Here is a 20,356-nt window from a genome sequence, read left to right on the forward strand (position 1 = left end):
CAACCATCTCACATCCGTCCACTGCCACATTTTGTGTTTTTGTGTCAGCTGTTATTGTTTTAGATCCACAACACTAACATTTATGAATAAGAGGAGAATTAGCAATAGTAAGTCTATAAGTTTATTACTAATAAAGTACTGGTACTGACCAGATCATCATGGGTAATGTCACGTCCATCCACCAGCAAAAGTTTTCACATACACGTGCTATTCAAAATCCAATATTTCTGAAAATAGAGCTTCCACTGTCAAATAATATCAGTAGTCTGTGCACAAATGTGTTAGCATTATTTCAACACAGTTCTATGCATTTCTTACAACTTTTTTTTTTTTTTTTTTTGACAAAAATGGCCACTCATTTGACCCCCTAAGTAAATTTTAGCCGATTTATTTACTTACTTACTTATCAGTTTTCTCCCAAGGCTCTAATGTCCAACATGTTTTAATACTGAATAGACAAAAAGGGGTCCAGTAATATTTTATGATTGTTACCTGTAAAGGTTAGTTCAGGAGAGGTTAACCACACCTGATTTCATGCTGGACTAGTTTTATTTTAAATACAAGCTGAGTGGAGACGTGATTACAGATATTTTTTGTCCAAAGCAGCCAAGAAGGAGAGAGAAAATCAACCAAAGCTACAGTTCATAGCATTTGTAAAACACTGTGTTGTTAATTTGGTCTTGATTCTTTTTTTGTCCTTACATTTTTAAACTTTTAGGAGGATTATCCAGGCAATAAACAAACACATTATTCACCAAATAATTTCTACATAACATGCTGGACGTGATACTGCGGTCCATCCACTAGATGGCGGTAAAGCAAACATGCACTGAAACACCAACGAAGAAGAAAAGGAAAATGCTACCTAGCACCGCTAAAGGGAAGATTAAGGTGTAGAAATATATTAAACATGGATAAAAAGAAGCCCTTCAACGTGACGGCTTCGTCGGTAAGTTAGCTATATTAAAAAGCAGATAAGCAAACGTTTTTGTGACTTCCCTAACTGTCGGACATGACATTAAACGATAAACGCAGTTAGCAACTTGCTGTCCAGTCTATGTGGCTAGCTAAGCTAAACCTAAACTTTTACACGCATGTTATTGAGGGTTTATTAATGTTTCGACATCTCTTTGATCCCTACAGCTAGTGGACCTTAAAGCTGAACTCTACAGGAAACAAGAACAATTCAAACAGGAGAAGTTAAACCAAGAAAACACTGGTACTCCATTCAAATCCAAAGATAAAGTCAAGGTACAGTTTGTGTTCATTTGTGTTGCACTCATTTTTAACTGCTTCAGTCAGATTAAGGTACTGACCAGGATATTTCTGCTGTTTGTTCCTGGATAGAAACCTACTGTGTGGAGCAAACAAAATGCAGGTGTTTCAGCAAGAGCAGAGAAAGATGCTGAGCAGCTGTTAGAGGAGCAGAAAACCCTCGATACATCAAGGTGAATTTATTACAGTATACTACAGTTGAAACACACCTATGACTACATTATCTGACTCCTAATCGTTTCTTAATAGGTCCAAGTTGGAGGAGAAGGCCAGACTGTATGAACAAATGACTAAAGGAGACTTCCCAGGTTGGTGAAGCTAAAATGATCCCCCAGGCAACCGGTGTTACACATATATGACAAGTTATATTTACACTGTGTTTTAATTTTCTCATGCCAGATGAAGAGACAGAGAGTCTGTTTCTGGTTGATTTCACTCAGAAGATAATTGACAAAAAGAGGGAAACATTTTCACAAAGAGAGACATTCAGAGATGATGACGAAAGGGAGAGCTCATCACCGATCCCAGCTCCTCAGAACCCTGATGAGGAATGGTAAAACATCTCATCATTTCATCCATAAGTCTCTGGTTATTATTGATAATGTTTTTGTCGTTTCTATCTCAAGTATATTAAGGTGTCTGCAGGTCCATATAGTGTAACTCAAGTCCCATACTAAATCCAGCTCTTCCTCTTGTATGATTTTGAAAAGCGCTACAGATTCAGATAGAGGTTGAGAGGGAAGATGTGGATGTGAGAGAGGTAGGTCAGGGACGTCTTCTAGAGAGAGAATCATAAGACAAACAATAACAGCAGTTCAGCAGCTGTCTCAGTCTCCAATCCACATTTAATGCATTAGTCCAGATCCAAAGTTATTAAACAATGTAGCTATTTTAGGTATTGATGTACCGGTTTCATTATAATTATAGAAATACTGACTTTTTGATACAGTCTGATACAGTAAAATTTAAATGTAAATAAAATGTAATGGTGTTTTTCTGCTGTGGTCTATGTGAAGGGTTGACTACGTGGACTCCTTGGGACGATCTCGAAGATGCATGAAGAAAGACCTGCCAGATTTTCATAAAATGGACCAGGATCTTAAAGGCAAAGGGTAAATACTGCAAATTTAAGGACGCATTCAAGAGCAGTTCATGTTTAGTTAAGGTTGGAAAGTAAAGATTGATGTTGCAACCTCTGATTATTTAATGTAGAAAAATTTCAGTTGACAAGACGTTGCTCTCAGAGGACATGCGTCGAGAGCTACAGAGGCAGGAGTGGGAAAGAGAAGAAGAGGAGGCTATGAAGAGGCCTGTCGGACCAATCCACTACGAGGACATCAGAGGACAAGGTTTCTGTCAAATCAGTCCTAAAAACTTTTCTGTGGTGCCACTTGTAAGTGTATAAACAGGTTAAAAATGGGCTTTTTCCTGTTTCAGAGGCCCGGGAGCTTGGTGTGGGATACTTTGCATTTTCTCAGGATCAAGAGCAGCGCAGAAAACAGAGGGAAACTCTTGACATGCTCAGAGACCAGGTGAGCTTCTTATCATGGACATAAAGTAATTGAATAAATTGATCACAAGTTAAATGTTCTAATGCTAAGTTTCCTAATACTGATCTCTCAGACCACGTTCAGAATTGATCTGTGGCACGTGTACACGTTCTCTTAGCAATGTGAACACATATGTGACTGCCGTCTTAGCTGATGTTCTCTATGTAAAAGAAGCACATCATGTTAGTGGCAGGCATCATATTAAAGGTGTTAGAAAAGCCCAGCAACATATAATGGGGATTTCATATGAGTAGTACTGGCTAAGTAATGTTCTGCCACTTTTTTCACTCTGAGTTAAAGAGGACATGTGCAGGTCACATAATCTGATCTGAAATTCACGTGTATATTTAAAGTACTTGAAGATTCAGTCATCACTTAAGTGTATATAGCTATCATTGACATTACACAGCATCACTAAATGCAGCAGAACAGACAGAAATCGCTTCATTTTAAAAGCTGCAGGTAGGATTTAAACTGCACAATGAATTAAATCTGAAAAGAAATATTACAAAGCTAGTCTTTGAAACTTGGAATAAAACTTACACAATGTTTTACGCTAAAGAGGACCTGTTAATTGGCATGTTGAGCAGAAAGCGAGAGAGTTGTTCACTCCTGTTAGATGTGGGGACAAAGAGGCTTCCTCTCAATAGGGCCTTAGATGAACTTGTTCATTTGCATAGAGAGAAGGGAAAAGAGATCTGATCATGCAAGACAGATGAATTCTGTTCAGATGAATTCAGATAATGAACCTGGCCACAATGATATTGCTTTCACATTATGTACCAACTAAATTGACTTTATTTATTTACTTATGTACTTATTTAAGCTTTGTACCAAACAACTGTCTGCAGCTTCTTCACTGCAGTGTCGTGGATGTTGGTTATGTGGTGAATTAATACGTCCCCAAACTGAAATCTGGTCTGTCTTTCAGACAACAGAGCAGCGCAGTAAACGGGAGCGACTGAAAGAGAAGAGACAGGCCATCCTACAGGCCCGGCTGGCTAAGGTGAGGCAGAGGAAGATGAAGAAGGCCAAGCTGGATGGCACTGAGGACACTGAGCTACAAGAGAATGATGGTCAGTATCTGTGTTTACCTCCCGTTAGACAAACATGAACTGTTTGTGTTCGCTATAGTTTAATAATCTCATGAATTGATTCTCACAGCAGAGGAAGAGGAGGAACCTGAACCATCAGGGCCTTCACCCCCACCAGAGGACATCCCAGAGGTCAGCACACTCAGGAGGGTGGAAGTGGAGATCCAGGAAAGAAGGGATACTAAACCTGGAGTACCTCATGTCAGAGAATGGGACAGAGGCAAAGGTAAACCATATCTTACAACAGTAATGATTCTATAATCCTTCCTTAAGTTTCTTCCTTAGATCTGCGGACAGTCGTACCTCTGGGTGTTGCTGTTTAATGTTTAAAAACTCTAAGATAAGATTTTGACAGACCAAAAAAACTGATTATGATGTTCATGTTATGTTTATAAAGTTGTATGTTTGTCATAGCTATGTTTAGAGGAAAGAAGTTGAAATTATCTTGTTAAAATTAGTGTCATTTGAGATGCATATCAGAGCAAGTAAAGCTAGATGTGACTCGAGAAAAGAAATAGGCCATGGCGACACTAGAAGGTGGACTGAGTCAGACTTATTTGGAAGAAAAAACTAAGACAGTAATAAAATGATGGTCAATATCCATTACAGTTTAGCAGTTTCTTTGTGTAATTACAGTCATATTTGCTTGTGCACACACTATTCTCTGGTGAAGGATGCTTATTATTTAGGTTGCGCTCTATAAGTTGCCATCTTTATTTCTCTTATGCACCTTTTTCTTGCAGAGTTTATGTTCAGCGACTGGAAAAATCGGCGTCGGGAGGAGCGAGATTCAGAGTTTGCTCCCCCTTCAGCATACTTTAGCGATAAGAAGATGCAAAGACCAGAAAACACTCAAATTCATAAGAAAAATAAATCTAATATACCCTTCAGTTGGAGTAAAAAACCAGGAGTATCTGATGATAAAGGAGAACCACAACCACAGCCTGAAGATGTTCCTCCTCCTCAACCTCAGAATAATGTCCAAACTCCTTCAGAGCCGCAGACTACATCACAGTCACCGCCTCGCTCCGCAGACCCACCCCCTGTATCTGCTCCTCCTGTCAACATCCAGTATCCACCTCCTCCCTTTTATCCTCCTTTCCCTCCGCCTCCCCCTCATTTCACAGTTCCACCTCACATGACCCCACAGTTTCCCCCACAGTACCCAAACATGTATCCACCCCATCTCCCACCTCATTATCTGCCCCATTATCCACCTCCGCCGCAGAATCAGCCTCCACCTCAACCTCAACCTCAACCTCAACCTCAGCCACTTCCACCAGGCGAGGACCCGACCCCAAGTCAGAGCCAACAGGTCCCACAAGGTCCTCCTCAGAGTTTGGGTGACATGCTGTCCTTCTACAGAAACACGACCTGATCCCTTACATACTGGTGGACCAATGAGGCTCCTTCAGTCTGGTGGTCCAGTAGTCAGTAGAATCAATAGGATGTAACTCATGACGTAAACAGGCACATGTTGACGTGGTTAGACACAGACAGACAGAGATGATTGTGTCAGAGTATTTTATCAGCAGCTGAATGTGAAAATACACATTCAGCTAATTCTAAAAATCCTGAATATTAGATAAATTAATCAGACTGAAATTGCACATTTACTGTCACTCCTGTCTGCAAATCTCAATCTTATGAACAAAGAACAGGGCAAAACATCTCACCTTTGTAGTTTTTGCATTTAATAAACAGTCATTTGTCTTGATTCTCAGTTTCTTGTGATATTGTGTTAAAATGTTTTTTAGTGAATATCTTCATATTCTGCACACAGGTCTTGCAGCACATATACATTTGTGGAATTGTGCTGAAATAGTACATGCCTATGTGCAAATGTAATATATATACACACATATATTGAAAGTCCCTATATATAAGAAGAAAAAACATGCACACTATATACAAATTACATAAGGTTTTGAGCCTCTGAATTAGGAGGGACTGTTTAAAATGGTTGTAAATCCTGAGTTTTTAATTCAGTATTTTTGTTAAACTCCTCAATCTCCACCCTTAAATCACATCTTGATCACTTCACATCCACTTTGATGGTTTACAGAAGTAAAGTTACAATACTGATGTCACTGTCCAAAAACATGGACCTGAACAAGAAACAGGAATAACCCAAAATGATAAAAATTACTTCCTGATTTGCATTTTAACTGACTTTTCCACTGTCCAAACACTCTGAAAGTATCTTTGGGAAAAAAAGTTTCTACCTAATTTTGTGTAGTGGCTTCTATGTTTTAATTTTGTTACATCTCTTCTTTTTCATTATTTAATTGTATTGTGTTTAGACTTTTTTGGTCTTGTTTTTTTGTTTATATAATTCAAGTCTTTCTACATTTTTTTCATCTTTTACCTCAGTTATGTTATCTGAGTCTTTTGTCTTTTACACCTGACGTTTCTCCTCTGCTTTTCACATGGATTCACATGACTCATGACATTTATTACATTTCCATTTGGACAAATATGAGTTGCAGTTTATTTAAATCCACCAGATGGTGCTATTTAACCTTTTTTAAACAAAAGTCAATTGTTTGCAGCAATGAGTTAACAGTGGAAAATTAACACTATGACTGCAGGGTTTTGTGCAGAAGTATCATCTTTCTCAAGCGGTGTTAACTTATACCAAAAAAGGAAGCAGGTCATATTTTATCTTCAAACAGATGACAGTAAATGTCACTTTACTGCCATTATCAAATCAACCTGAAGGTTCTTAAGTGGCTGAACTGTTTTTGTCATGTTTCCAGTATCAGCAGGAGCTCAGACACAAACACATCTAAACTTCCATCCCCTTTTTTCAGGAGAGGAATAGGAATGTGGATGCAGTCAGTCTTTCCAAAGCCTTTTTCAAAGCTCTTTGCATTTCTCATTGTAAGTAATGTTAGTAGACAGGTCATGCCAAGGAGGAACATCTCCATCTTCATCTGTACCTCAAACCAAAAGCCTCATGTCTTCCTCAGTGATGAACTGAACACAGAGTATTTAGAAGATTATCATGTCCTCTGGGGAACACATTTGTAACAGGACAGAACCTTTAACCCTTTCATGCATGAATTATGAGAACCTTAGTCAATATTTTTTTCTTGAGTGTTTTTATTCCTTGTTAGGCATGAAAAAAACAATGCAACTGAAACTTTTTATGACCCTATTTTTCATGGAGTTACAAAAATGTCCACTCAGCTGGACACCATGCATTTGATTTTTGAAGCAAAGAAACATGTATTTAAAACACATTATCAGAAAGTGATAAACTGTGTGAAAACCATGAAACAAAAACATTTTTGAAGCCACTAATGCCATTTTATCACATTTTACATACTCTAATACTAGTTGTTACTCAATTCATGGAGATAAAATGCAAAAACATAAACTTTTTGATTAAAAAACTTAATTACAGCCTAATAACAATTAGCAATTGATTTACACTAAAACATATTACTGCAGATCAGGTTTGTCAAGAACAGCAAAGTTATTTTTTTTCCATTTTATTTATTTATTTAGACAAGGACAATGCACAATATACATTAACCTTAAAAAGGAAAGATGTAGTGTTCCAGGTTGTAGCACTAGTGCTCATTTCCACCTGTAGTCCCTGAACAGGCTGATGTTCTCATTAAACAAACAGACATTAATAAAAACTAAAACATTAAAAAACAGTATAAAAAAAAAAAAAATGCATTTCTATAACTCCATCTATATAAAAAATATTCATTCACATCCAACCATTCACTCTTATTCGTCCCACTGCAGTCCATCACACACATTAATGGTATGAATTACAGTGGATGGGATGGTGCATAAGCATCCACTGTGTCAGCTGATATGGAACTAAAACAACAAAACCCATGAAAAGATAAGAGAACAGATGTAAAATAATTGTCCACTGTAGTGACCAGTATGCATGAAAGGGTTAAAAATGTCTCACAGTTCATTGTTCCTCTGGAAATTCAGTGAAACCAGTGAGAAATTAGAGTTGAGGAAACTACTTCAAAACCAGCTTTATAAACCTAACTACTTAACACCGGAAGAAGGCGTTAAACTGAAAACATTTCAAGCAGTGTGTTGAAACCAGGGGCAGTTCTCGTACCTGTCCATCCTGATCCACTATGTGAAAGGTGGCTCATTTAGGAAATAGAGGGGAACCATTTAGAGGAGTTTGTCCTGAGAGTTGACAGAAGTTTGATGGAGGTTCAACTTGACCAGAGACCAAAGATCACAGTACTCTTTTCATTGGATATTTTGCTTGATTTCCTTTATATCCTTTATATTTTCCCTCTCAAGCAGGAAAATAGGTAAGTGTACCATTTTTGGATCTACTGTATGATGAGGCGGTTCGTTTCCTGATGTGGCGGATTGTCGACCCCACTGTGACACTGTTTTTTCCCCTCTTTGTTCTCTGTGGCCTCAGGTTAGACAAGTCCAATCAGATTTGGGAAATAGATGCTTCAGCTTCAGCACTACATGTGTCAGCTCATGTTTTTAAGTGTGTGTACTTGTCAAATAGTGTTGTGTGTATGTTTGAAGTCATCAGTGTTAGGTGTACCTACAAAAAGTCACCACCTGGATATTAACACATACAGTGGGTAAAAGCCTTCAATGAGATAATTACTGCATAGTCATTAATATGTTTCAGCTGGAAACAAGTAATTTAACCTTAACTGATGAGGAGCTTCTCATTCCCTAATCAGCCGTGTCAGAGACATGCCATGGTCGTGGAAAGCGTAACAAATTACTGGCCTGTATCAAGCAAAGAAAACAACAAGGAAATGCTTAAATTAACCCATAAAGACCCAAACAGCCACCGACGACCAAAACAGTCTACTGATCTAAACTGTTAAATACCTGTTCAATGCATGTAAATAATTGATGTAAAATAGTTTGTCGTCTTTTCATGGTCATCAGATATGACCCATTTGGACATTCAGAGGCTCCGTAGTTACCATGGAAACACTGCACTGCAAAAAATCAAAATCTTACCAAGTGTATTTTTCTCATTTCTAGTTAAAAATATCTCATCACACTTAAAATAAGACATAATCACCTAAAGAGTAACTTTTCAGTGAGATATAAGAACTTTCTTTTTAGACAATAGATCTTGAAAATCTTATTTGAAGAAATCTTATCAAGATCATTTTCACTTGTTCTATTGGCAGATTTTTTTTTTTTTTTTTTTTTTTTTTTTTTTTTTTTTTTGCTTGAATTAAGCAAAAAAAAAAAAAAATCTGCCAATGGGACAAGTGAAAATTATCTTGGTAAGATTTCTTGAAATAAGATTTTATTACAGCAATGCCAAGAATGAATATCAATGCTGCAAAATACTATAGAGAATTGGTTTAAATGTATGTTTTGTTTTTTTTTTACTTAGGATCTGTTTGCAAAGTAATTAGGTCTAATAATAGAGCTGCAGAAGGCTGTACTTTAAAAGTCTAGTGTTTATATGATGATATTTTGGATTTAGTTACATTGATCAAGACGTAGCCTATATGTAAGTTGCTGCATATTTTTAATAGATTTTTGTGTATTTTTTATGCTGTGTATGTTTCGGTTCAGTACACATTCACTATTGATCAGTAATCTGTGTATTTACCTTGACAATTGCATTCAGTAAACACCAAATTGTGCAGCCCCACTGATGAGATGCATTGGAGAAGTTAGACCGGTGATGACATTTCAGTGTGTAAAGTCTTATGTTTAGAAAGAAACCTCCTTAATGCTGTAAATTTTTAGGTATAATTATCAACAATAAATTAAGCTGGAAATCACACATCAGATTCATCCAAACAAAACTATACAAAAGCATTTCCATCATTAACAAAGCTAAACACATCCTGGATTATAAGGCACTCTATATATAGTATTGTTGTCTGGTCCTGCCATACCTAACCTACTGCATAGAATTATGGGGTGATAACTATAAAACTACTCTACACCCTCTCTTCATATTACAAAAACGTCCAGTGAAAGTCTTAAATAAAGTTGGCTATTTGGATCATACTCATTTGTTATTCTTGCAGTCAAAACTATTAAAACTCAGTGATTTGGTAAATTTTTACACAGCTCTATTTCTATATAAAGCTAATAAAAATCAACTACCAGCCAACATACAAAAACTGTTTGCCCATAGAGAAGGGGGCTATAACCTGAGGGGATGTGGGAATTTCAAAGTCCCAGCAGTCAGGACATCCAGGAAAAGTTTGTGTGTGTCAGTGTGTGGGGTCAAGCTTTGGAATGGGTTGGGGGTAGACCTCAAGCAGTGTCTAAATATTCAAAAATTCAAGAAAATGTACAAAGAAATGTTATTTTCACAATATCTGGCTCAAGGAAGGGTATGATCATTATTTGGATTGTCAGGTTGTTCTATTGTATGGTGTGTGTATATAAACATGGGGGTGCAGACGTGTGTGTACAGCAGTAGACAATAAACTGGTGTGTATGCATGTGTGTATGTAGATGTGTATATGACTGTATGTGTATGTAGATGTGTATGTGACTGTATGGGGGTACAGGTTGGTAGGGGTGTGTTTATAGATAATCACAGTCTTATGTTGTACATCAAGTGATTCAGCACTAACAGTCTGAGGACTGGAATTAGGGGGTAGGACTGGATAAGCAGTGGCTTCTTCCTACTCCCTTTCAGGCACAACAGTTGTTCTTTTTTTTTTCTATTATTTGATTTTTTGTGTATTGTTTATCATTATTATTATTATTTTTCTATTGTTTGATTTTTTATTTGTGTATTGTTTATTATTATTTTTATTTTGTTCCATATGTTTTGTATTATCTCTGTGTCTGAAATAAACTAACCTAACCTAACCTAAATATTGATGTAAGTTAGTATTGGTGACAAAGTGATGTCTGGGAGGTGAGATGATGCTCCTGCACATGTGTTCAGTGTCCATTCTTCACAACATAAGCTTAATGTGAGTGTAATTTGACTTGCTGACTCGCCACTTTGACGGCTCTAATCACTTTTAAGGGACAGGGAGGCGTGTCCGTCCACTGATCCGCCTCTTCTCAGACAGTAGCTGCTCTGAGAAATGATTCCTACATTTAGATGTGGCAGTTTAATCTGACTGTTGCCAGGGAAAATGGCAACCTGCTGTTTTCATAATAGAAAACAAATGACCTTCAGCATGTGGAAGCCTTTCACATCCAGTGAGGTGTGATTGTGGTAGTTGAGCTTATTAGTCCTCACAGTAGTGTAGCTGTGAAGCCGGTCCTGTCAGGCTGCAGCTAATGGAGCCTTTACAGAGGAGGTTACGACCAAAACCCTGTGTCTGACACTTACTCTTCTTTAATCCTGTTTTATGTCCTGGAGATCAGGACAGACGATCAATGTTGTCTTTATGGGTCTGCAGGACCCTGATGCTGGTGCTGTTATACACTGCAATAAAAGACAAGAGAAGGCCCACACGTTGTTTCTCCATTCTATAAAAATTAAATCTGTGGGGCACAAATATTCCCTGCACTCCATCAAGTTTTTGCACTGCTTTTCGTATGTCCACATTTGCACAATCCTGCACAAACTGCGAGGACTCTCAATTTTTATGAGCATATTTATTGTACTGTATATATCCTCCCACATTCACTACTTTTTCGGTTTGTTTATTGTACGCCCCCATAAGCCAGGAGAAACTCCTCACATTGTGAAAACTATACCTGGCATTAACCCATAAAGACCCAGACAGCCAGTGGCGACCAAAATCATCTACTGATATAAAATGTTGAATAACTTCTGAACCGCTAAACCTACCAATCAATGTAAATAATTGGTGTAAAATGCAGTTTGTGATCTTTCATGGTCATCACATATGACTCATTTGGACGTTTGGAGGCTCCGTAGTTACCGTGGAAACACTGTCGTTATCTTCAACAATACTGATCCACCAGCAATATCCATGGCGTTTGATCAATGACAGTGGATGGACACACCTGTATGTTCACTTATTAATATCTTTACTGAAATAGTCACTTTTTTTTCAGTTTTCTCTGTTTCTGATACAATAACCCTCATCTTTAATCTGAGCTTTTATAAACATGTTCATGATCGGTAAATTGAATACAGGAAATTACATGACTTTCGCTGAAAAAACACAAAATACAGAGGATAATAACATAATAGATGGTTATAATTCACTTAAGAAAGGTTACATCTTGAGAAAAATTCATTTGGAAACTGACACAAAAGTAGTTCTGGGTCTTTATGGATTAAAACTGTTTCTGAGTCTGAATGAGTAAATACTTTACAGACCTGCCTCAGGACAGTTCAGTTAAACTGTGGTCAGAGTTTGTTGTTGAGTTTGAAGTTATTGTTTTATTGACCTGTGACTCTTTGCAATCTCAAACTGAACTCCATTAATTTCAGGTTTAAGTAACAAACCAAAAAAATGACATACATAAGTATTTTTCCTCAGGAACCACAGATATGTTGAGTATATCTTAAAATAATCTGAAAACTGCAGTCTTCATTAAGATCAGCATTTTTTTTTAAATTATACTCTTGTCATTATAGTGTTAAAGCTTAAAATGTGTTTATGAGTCATTATCCATAATAGATCGATTGTATTTTCTCTCTGCATATTTTAATGTTAATGTTGGTAATTTAGAGAAGCATCCACTACTAATTCTAAATAAACGACATACTGTATTTTCAGTCTTTTCTCGCCTTATTTTGTCATAGTAAAAGTACGCTGCTCTCAGAGATTCACCCAGTTTCTAGTAAACCCGTAGTATTTGTTCTGCAATGGACAATTTATGAATTTGATTCCCATTCCCCTGTTGGGTCATTGAAACTCTGCACCATTAAACTGACCTGAGGATTAAAAACCTCTCACAGATAGTGTCTGGTGTCATACAGTACATTGGTCTCTATGGAGATACAACACAAGGAAACTGATGATACCAGCAGAGGAACATGTGAATGAATGTAAATAGAACTTAGTGCATGCCAAACATATATTACACTTATTAATGTGTGTGTTTGTATGTGCACTGTCCTAATTTCAGGCCGTGTTTAAGATGTGAATTACATGTACAGACATCCATATCTGAGCAACACAGTTGTTATATGTGGTTATTAGGTTCATACCACATGGGATGAGAGAGTCCCTGGTTCAATTACAGCTGACTGGCATTCCATGACTGTTTCTCCATTTTTTTTGTCTGCACTTCTCTTTTAAAGAAAGAAGAAATACCCCAAAAATAATAAGTAAAAAGGAAATTCCATATCCAGTGTGTGTGCATGATGTATTAATCTGTTTTTGTTTCTGTCTGTGTTAACGCTTCATTTACTCTAATTCATTTACTCTGATGAAATAATCAGATTTATAGTTAATTTTAACTTTGCAAAAAAATTATCATTATATTATTAATTTAATTATTCTTTGTGCTTTAAACAACACATCATCATACTTTAAGTTGATGCATGATAGAAGAAGTGGATGAAGTGTTCATAGATTCTGTTTAACTTGTGTTACAGCGGTGTTTCACATATTTAGACCAATAAGCTCAGGATCCAAATTTACAACAACAACAACAACAACAACAACAACAAAAGAAAACTCTGTTCTTTTCTAGAAAAAAATAAGGTCATTTTGAATTTAATGGCATCAACTTGTCTCTAAAAGTTTAGGACAGGTTTGTATGTTGTATGTGTGGTATGTCAGGTACTATATCCTCCTGAGACCCAGGAAAATGAAAGTTTTACCTTTTTTACATTAAACAATTGTCTTGATTGGAAACTGCATAATGCAACAGTTTTTTCAGTTACATTTTTACCTCTGCCAAGGAGGTTATGTTTTTGTCGGCATTGGTTTGTCTGTCTGTGTGCAAGATAACTCAAAAAGTTATGGACAGATTTGGATGAAAATTTCAGGAAATGTTGATACTGGAACAAGGAATAAATGATTAAATTTTGGTGGTGATCGGGGGGTCATGGGGGCCCACTGATCTGCCTTGGTGGAGGTCTGTGCTCTCCAAGTGCTTCTAGTTTTGTTTTGTTTTTTTGTTTTTTTATTAATAGAATGTCCTTTGTAATGGACAGCATTTTTTAAGCAAAACTGTCAAACTTTTGTCCCCTACAGAAGACAAAAATGCATTGCTGGGTCTCAGGAGAGCATGTGGATGAGGAGATCTTCGCAATTTTACATTGAGGCGCATTATTTTGAAATTATTCCATGATTTGCAGACTCAGTTTTTCACTGACTGTTGAACCTCTGTCCATCTGAGAGACCCTGCCTTTGTAAAATGTAAAATTGTAAAATTTTTGTATGTCTTATGTCCTATTGTGGATAAAATATGTGCTTATGAGGTTTGCAAATCATTGCATTCTGTGTTATTTACATTTTGCACTGTGCCTCAACTTTTTTGGAACTGTGGGTGTGACTTATTTTGACCCACACTGTTTTTCTTTTCATTAGAGTGCTTAATAGGATTTTATACAATGTAGAAATTAATGTAATGTAATGTAATTTCTATACAAACATTTAGTTTTAGCTCTGCAAGTATTTTAGGTTGTTGTTTTTTTAAAGGCAGTAAGTCAATGCCTGTCTTTAATCCATAATAAAATTTTCTCAATGTACAAAAGATGTGGATGTAAGAGTGCACATCACACAGTTTCATTAGGCAAAGGCTAAAGTTGCAAAGAAATAAACTTTTTATACACCAATTGGATTGTTTGAACTTACTGACCATGAAGTTTTGGAAAAGCACTGATGTGAAACTGCTAAGACAAGTAGTTATGTAACTTAGAGATGAGTTTTTAACTGGACTCATTAAAATGGGGGCAGGGGTGAGTGGAAAATCCTACATTCATTACTGCTTATTACATTTCATTTCTGACAGGTAAGCAGGTTTATTCATCTAAATTAATTCCACCGTCTGTTCTGTACCACCTGAGATGGACACCTGGTCGGTTTCATTTCCTTTCAACGTGACATGATTCTTGCTTTGGGATGTAAGTGGTTCTTCTGTGTGCTTATCTCAGCTGTGGAGCACGGCAGGAGTTTAAGCTGTTTTTTTTCTGTTGTGAGTGTCCTCAAAGAAACACCAGATAAACTGAGAAACAGGAGAGATACTTAACTTAAAGGCTCAAGATGGAACTTATATAACGCCTATTTATTTATTTGTCAGGGAACCAAGCACAAAAACATAAATCTCACCCAGAGGAGAGTTGCATGGTTGCAGATATTTGGCTAATAATTTCCATCTGCATTTCCATATACACACTATGAAACTCACACATAGAGCATAAACACACTTCCATCTGGTGCCCAGACTGCCCGATCAATACATAATATATAAAACAGCAGGGTGATACAAGGACAAAAACACTGTGTCTGTGTAGGATTAATATTTATAACACTGGTTTTCTGACTCTTTTATAGCTACAACCATAACAAACAAATGTGTGTTTTGGCCACAATCAGGATTATTCTGATAAAAGAACAGCACACTGACGGTACTTTTCAGTTATTATTCTGTAAAAATGATCATTGTAATGTCACACTAAACAACACACTAATAATGGCAGGAATTTCACATATTTCACAGCAATGTAGAGGAAAATATAATTACACTGTGTAACAGTAAAATCACATTATTACTGGGATGATGTATAATCACATCATCCCAATTACAATCACAGTACTGTAACTCAATACTATTGCTGTAAATTACAGTATTTTATTTCTAAGTTATAGTAGGCTGCAGTAATATTATTGCAAACTGTTGTGAATTTGCAGTGATGAAGTAATAAATTACTAAATTACTTGTAATATATTATTACTCCAACACAATAACCAATATACATGTAATAAAGTGCTATAATTTTCCATATAAACTGTATTTTTACAACAGGGCATGGGCCCATATTATAACTGTAGATAGTTTTGATTTGTGCTTTTTAAAAGTCTTGGTCTTGTCTTGGTCTGAGACAAGGAGGACTTCAGATTTTATTTAAAGATCTCGACTTTAGATATCTACATAATCTCTACAGTGTCTGACATGTATAACTCTGTTAAATATTTGTTGTAGATGCACAACCTTTTGATAACTCTTAATTTGGCTGCACAATGGAAAATATAAGGGAAAATATGAGCTTACCCAATAGAAGTTCAATCACTTCAACCCTGAAACAATTTTTTACGGTGACTTCCAAATGATTTGTTTCTCTACATTTAACCTTTCCGTAGAGGTTTAATTGGATTTCACATTTTATATTGAAAATCTTGGTATTTTCCTATTTCAATTCACTGTCTGTATAGATGCTCATGAAAGCTCAGTGTAAATTCAAAGGTCGTAATATGAAAGCAGAGAAAACTGAAGTAAAAGTGACTCTTTCACCAAAGGTCATCATTAACTGAAAATAAAAATAAGCATCTACAACCACTGTCATTTGTGAAACTACATGGGTTTTATTAGTGAATCAATGTTTCAGTAAATGACGGTGTTTCCACATTCACTACAGAGCCTCTGAACGTCCAAATGGGTCATATCTGATGACCATGAAAAACTGAGAAACTGCATTTTACCAGACGCATTTCACTGTATTAATACAATAAGGGGTTCAAAAGTTATTAAACATTTTAGATTGGTAAATGCATTTGGTGGAAGCTGCTTAGATCTTTTAGGGTTAAACCTGACTGCTACTTCCATTTTAGACCCAAATAGCCACCGGCGACCAAAACCGTTTAAACTGTTTTGTTTTGTGAAAAAAGTAGCACTGGGTTTTCACGGGTTAAGGAAAGAAAGTGAAGTGGTTTGGTATCCTTCCATAATTTCTGTAATATTTGTCAAACTTGTTGTCTTTTACTTCTTCCTGTATATCTAATCTTAGTCTTGATACCTTCTGGTCTTGATTGAGGTGGTGTTGACTTCAGCACTACCTGTAGATTTAATACAAGCATTAACATATTATAGTTGATCAAACTAATTTTAAATCTGTGAGTCAATAAAATGCATGAAATCATCTTTATTATTATTAGAAACATAAAACTCATAGTAATAAAGCTCACACTGTTCCAACTTCTCCTAATAAAAAACAAATAATACTTAACACACTTGCAGCCCTTGTAAATAATATGTCTTTTCATAGTTTAGGGCAAAAAAGAGTCAATTAATTTAATCATGTGTTTTCAAGTCAAACCAGCGTCCACGGGGCAGACAATTAAAGCTCATTATTGCCTCGACATCCCACTCTGCTCAATGAAAGCACTGCTTCGCTTCTTCTTTAATGGTCCATCAGTGAGCAGAGCCTTCGCCTGTGGTGCGCCACCACCTCCACACTGTGAGACCGGGTGCTTCAGATGGAGACCCAGGACCCTCCGTCAGCATCACCCCACGGTGAGCTGTAATGAGTTGGTGGATGTAATGAGAGCTAATGCTGCCACAGCTATTGAGCCTCTCTTGCCACCAGACCATAATGTGTCTCCCGCTGCGTTGTGTCAAACCTCCACATGTAAAACAGACTGGTGCCAGAGAGCTGATGGCTGCCCCGCTGCAGAGCTTCCCCAGCAGCAGATGGATCAGAGAAAGAGGGGCAAAGACCCCGTGGATCCACTAATGACAGCATTTGGCTGGAGATCAGTTTTCAACACGGAGCGGTTGAATTTATGTTGTAAATAACAGCCTTAGTCTCTGCTGACCACATATTGTCACCATTGGAGCGTTATGACACTGAGTATTATAAAATACTTCAGAATCTCAGATTAGAGCCAATACCGTGAGCATGTCTTCTACTAGACATCTTTCATTAAACACACTTCTCACATTTAAATGGATAATTTCATTTTCATTATCAATAAACTTCCCAAAAAAGACATAACACATGTGCATAACACCTTCAAACTCCGTCACCAACATTAACATTACCACATTATTGTGCCGTTGTAAATGTCCAGATGAAACCTCCATGAATCCACAAACTTATACAGTGTTAAAAGTGTAATACATTCCATGTATCAGCGCTACTTATACACAAACTGGTAAAGTTGTGTTATTGTCTGAGCACTATGAAAGAGGTACAGTCAAGAGAGCTGTGAAACAGAGAAATAAAACTGGTGTTTTTACAGCGCTTACATTGTAAATCAAATATAAATGCACTTGTACAGGTCAGTATACGACTACTACATATGGTAGTGCTTGACAAAGGTGTTCCACAGTGAAGCTGACCTTATGTGGCTCCATCAGCTATGACGTTCTTGATGTTCTATCTTCATCATTGTTTTTAAAAACTTCAATAATTTCTCATGCGTTTGAGGACATACTCATGACCATTCTTTGTTCCTAAAGGACACGATTTTTTTTTCTGAGCAAATTTAAAAGAATAGTTTTTTTTTTTTTTTATTTTGCTATTATTTTACTCATTATGAGTCTTAAAATGCCCTGGTCTCTTGAATGATCTGTGCTGCAGCATAAATATGAGGAATGGATGTATATTTACAAATGACATAAAGTCAATGAGATGAGATATATTAAAAAAGACCCTCCTTAAGACATGTTTGCACCAAGAATAAGACAAAAGCTCACCTGAAACGCTTCATCACTTAATGTATTTAATCCACAAATGTCTTTTAAATATTGAGAAAATAAATGGAAACATTACATTCACAGAGGTTAATTCTATACTCCTTCTCATTTTTCTTAAATGTGTTTAAACCTGACTGTGAGGAATGGATGTACACATATATACAAATAAAATATAGCTGAGCAAAACACGACATATGTTGTGTATATGTATGTCTTTCTGAGGGTTATAGTAGAAATGTTGTAGGAAAATGATTCCAAATTTTCACCAAATTTCACATAGATTGAGGCAACTGTTGGTGAATTATACCTCACTCACACAAATGACACAAACTAAAACAACAGGAAAATCTTACATATTATTACTTTAAATACTACAGTTTTAAGGGATATACAGATCCTATATGCAGGTTTACAAAATCACTAAATGTTTTCAGGGAAGGTGTGTTCACTGTTGCCCATGAAGTTGGAATAAATATTTGTTTTCCTTTTCTCATGAAATGATTGTGACTGTGATTTATTCTTTATAAACAAACTGTAACAGGGACTCGTGTATGTAATCATTGCACCTGGTCAAAGGTGATTACTGATGTGTAGAAACAAGAATAAAAAGAAGAATTTGACTGAAAACAGTTTTATTTCAACTTTATGAGCAACAATATATATTTGTTATCACTTGCAAAAGATTTACGTTTTTTCAGTTGAACAACTGGAGACAAGTAAAAGTGTCTGAAAACTCTACATTCTGGCTTTGTAAGCCAGTTTTTTGGGGTTTTTTTAGTCTTTGAATGATGTTTAACTCACAGATCCAAACAGCCACTGGCAACCAAAGCCATCTACTGATGTAAAATGTTCAATAACTTCTGAACCACTAATCTTATACAATACATATAAATAATTGGTGTAAAATGCAGTTTGTCATCTTTTCATGGTCATGACATATGACCCCTTTGGACGTTCAGAGGCTCTGTAGTGAACGTGGAAACACTGTCATCTTCTACAACACTGATTCACCAGTAAAACCCATTGAGTTGGATCAGTGACAGTGGATGGAGACACTTTGTAAATGTTCAGTTAATGATAGATTTTACTGAAAAAGTCACTTTTTCTTCACTTTTCTCTGTTTTTGATATAATAAACCTCAACTTTAATCTGAGCTTTTATGAACATCTATATGATCAGTAAATTAAATATAGGAAAATACCTGATTTTCATGGAAAAAATGCAAAAAACAAAGGATAATATTATAATTAATGATAACAAATCGCACAAGAAAGGTTAAATAGAGAGAAAAATTATTTTTGGGGAGTGACTTAAAACACAGATACAAGGTGAATAACAGTTCAGTTATCAGCATAAAATGCATGTCGGGCTGTATTTTCGTATATTGGCGTTTTACAAGATGCACTTAACTGAATTTGAACACTTCTGGGCATCTGACCAGGTTTTAGTTTCTCTGATAATTAACTGATTTGTTCATAATAGTGTGAAATAAGTTTGGACTGAATTCATCATGTTAGGAACCGGCCACTTTAGCATCCCACTAATGTTGTTGAAATGCTGAGGTTTGTTAAATGTCTTGAGTGTATACGTGTGTGCTGAGCGTGACAGGAAGCTTGGTGGGCAGTTTGTCTCCTGAGCAGTGCAAGTGTCGTGTGACAGACCCCCACCTCCCCCACCTCCTCCTCCTCCTCCTCACGGTGCTGGATAAAGATATTAGCTGGGCACTGTTGACACTGCATGCACACCCGTAATGGCCTCATAAATTCAGCTTGTGTGAAAGCGAAAAACAGAGTGAAAAAGGAAGGAAAGGGACTGTGGGCTCATTGGCAGTCCACTCTCACTCTCACTCTGCTCTAAACCACCCACTAGATTGTTTACCTACAGTTTACAGATGCAGCA

At 36.6% G+C, this 20,356-nt stretch overlaps 1 protein-coding gene across 3 annotated transcripts; it reads left to right on the forward strand.

Annotated features, from left to right (window-relative positions):
• Positions 1-841: 841 nt before the first annotated feature.
• Positions 842-5,636, forward strand: ccdc174 (coiled-coil domain containing 174). Of its 3 annotated transcripts, none has more exons than XM_030133982.1 (11): positions 842-949; positions 1,144-1,251; positions 1,348-1,448; positions 1,525-1,583; positions 1,675-1,828; positions 2,292-2,387; positions 2,488-2,624; positions 2,713-2,807; positions 3,757-3,902; positions 3,997-4,145; positions 4,663-5,636. In XM_030133982.1, exons 1-11 carry the CDS (start codon positions 911-913, stop codon positions 5,295-5,297), a joined length of 1,719 nt encoding a protein of 572 aa, XP_029989842.1. In that variant the 5' UTR covers positions 842-910; the 3' UTR covers positions 5,298-5,636. The 3 variants fall into 3 exon arrangements, with proteins under 3 accessions (XP_029989842.1, XP_029989840.1, XP_029989841.1); XM_030133980.1 differs by having other exon boundaries at positions 3,757-3,901; positions 3,990-4,145; XM_030133981.1 differs by having other exon boundaries at positions 3,757-3,901; positions 3,993-4,145.
• Positions 5,637-20,356: the final 14,720 nt, after the last annotated feature.

This window comes from Sphaeramia orbicularis, chromosome 5 (assembly GCF_902148855.1).
Source record: "Sphaeramia orbicularis chromosome 5, fSphaOr1.1, whole genome shotgun sequence".
NCBI classification, from domain to species: Eukaryota; Metazoa; Chordata; class Actinopteri; order Kurtiformes; family Apogonidae; genus Sphaeramia; species Sphaeramia orbicularis.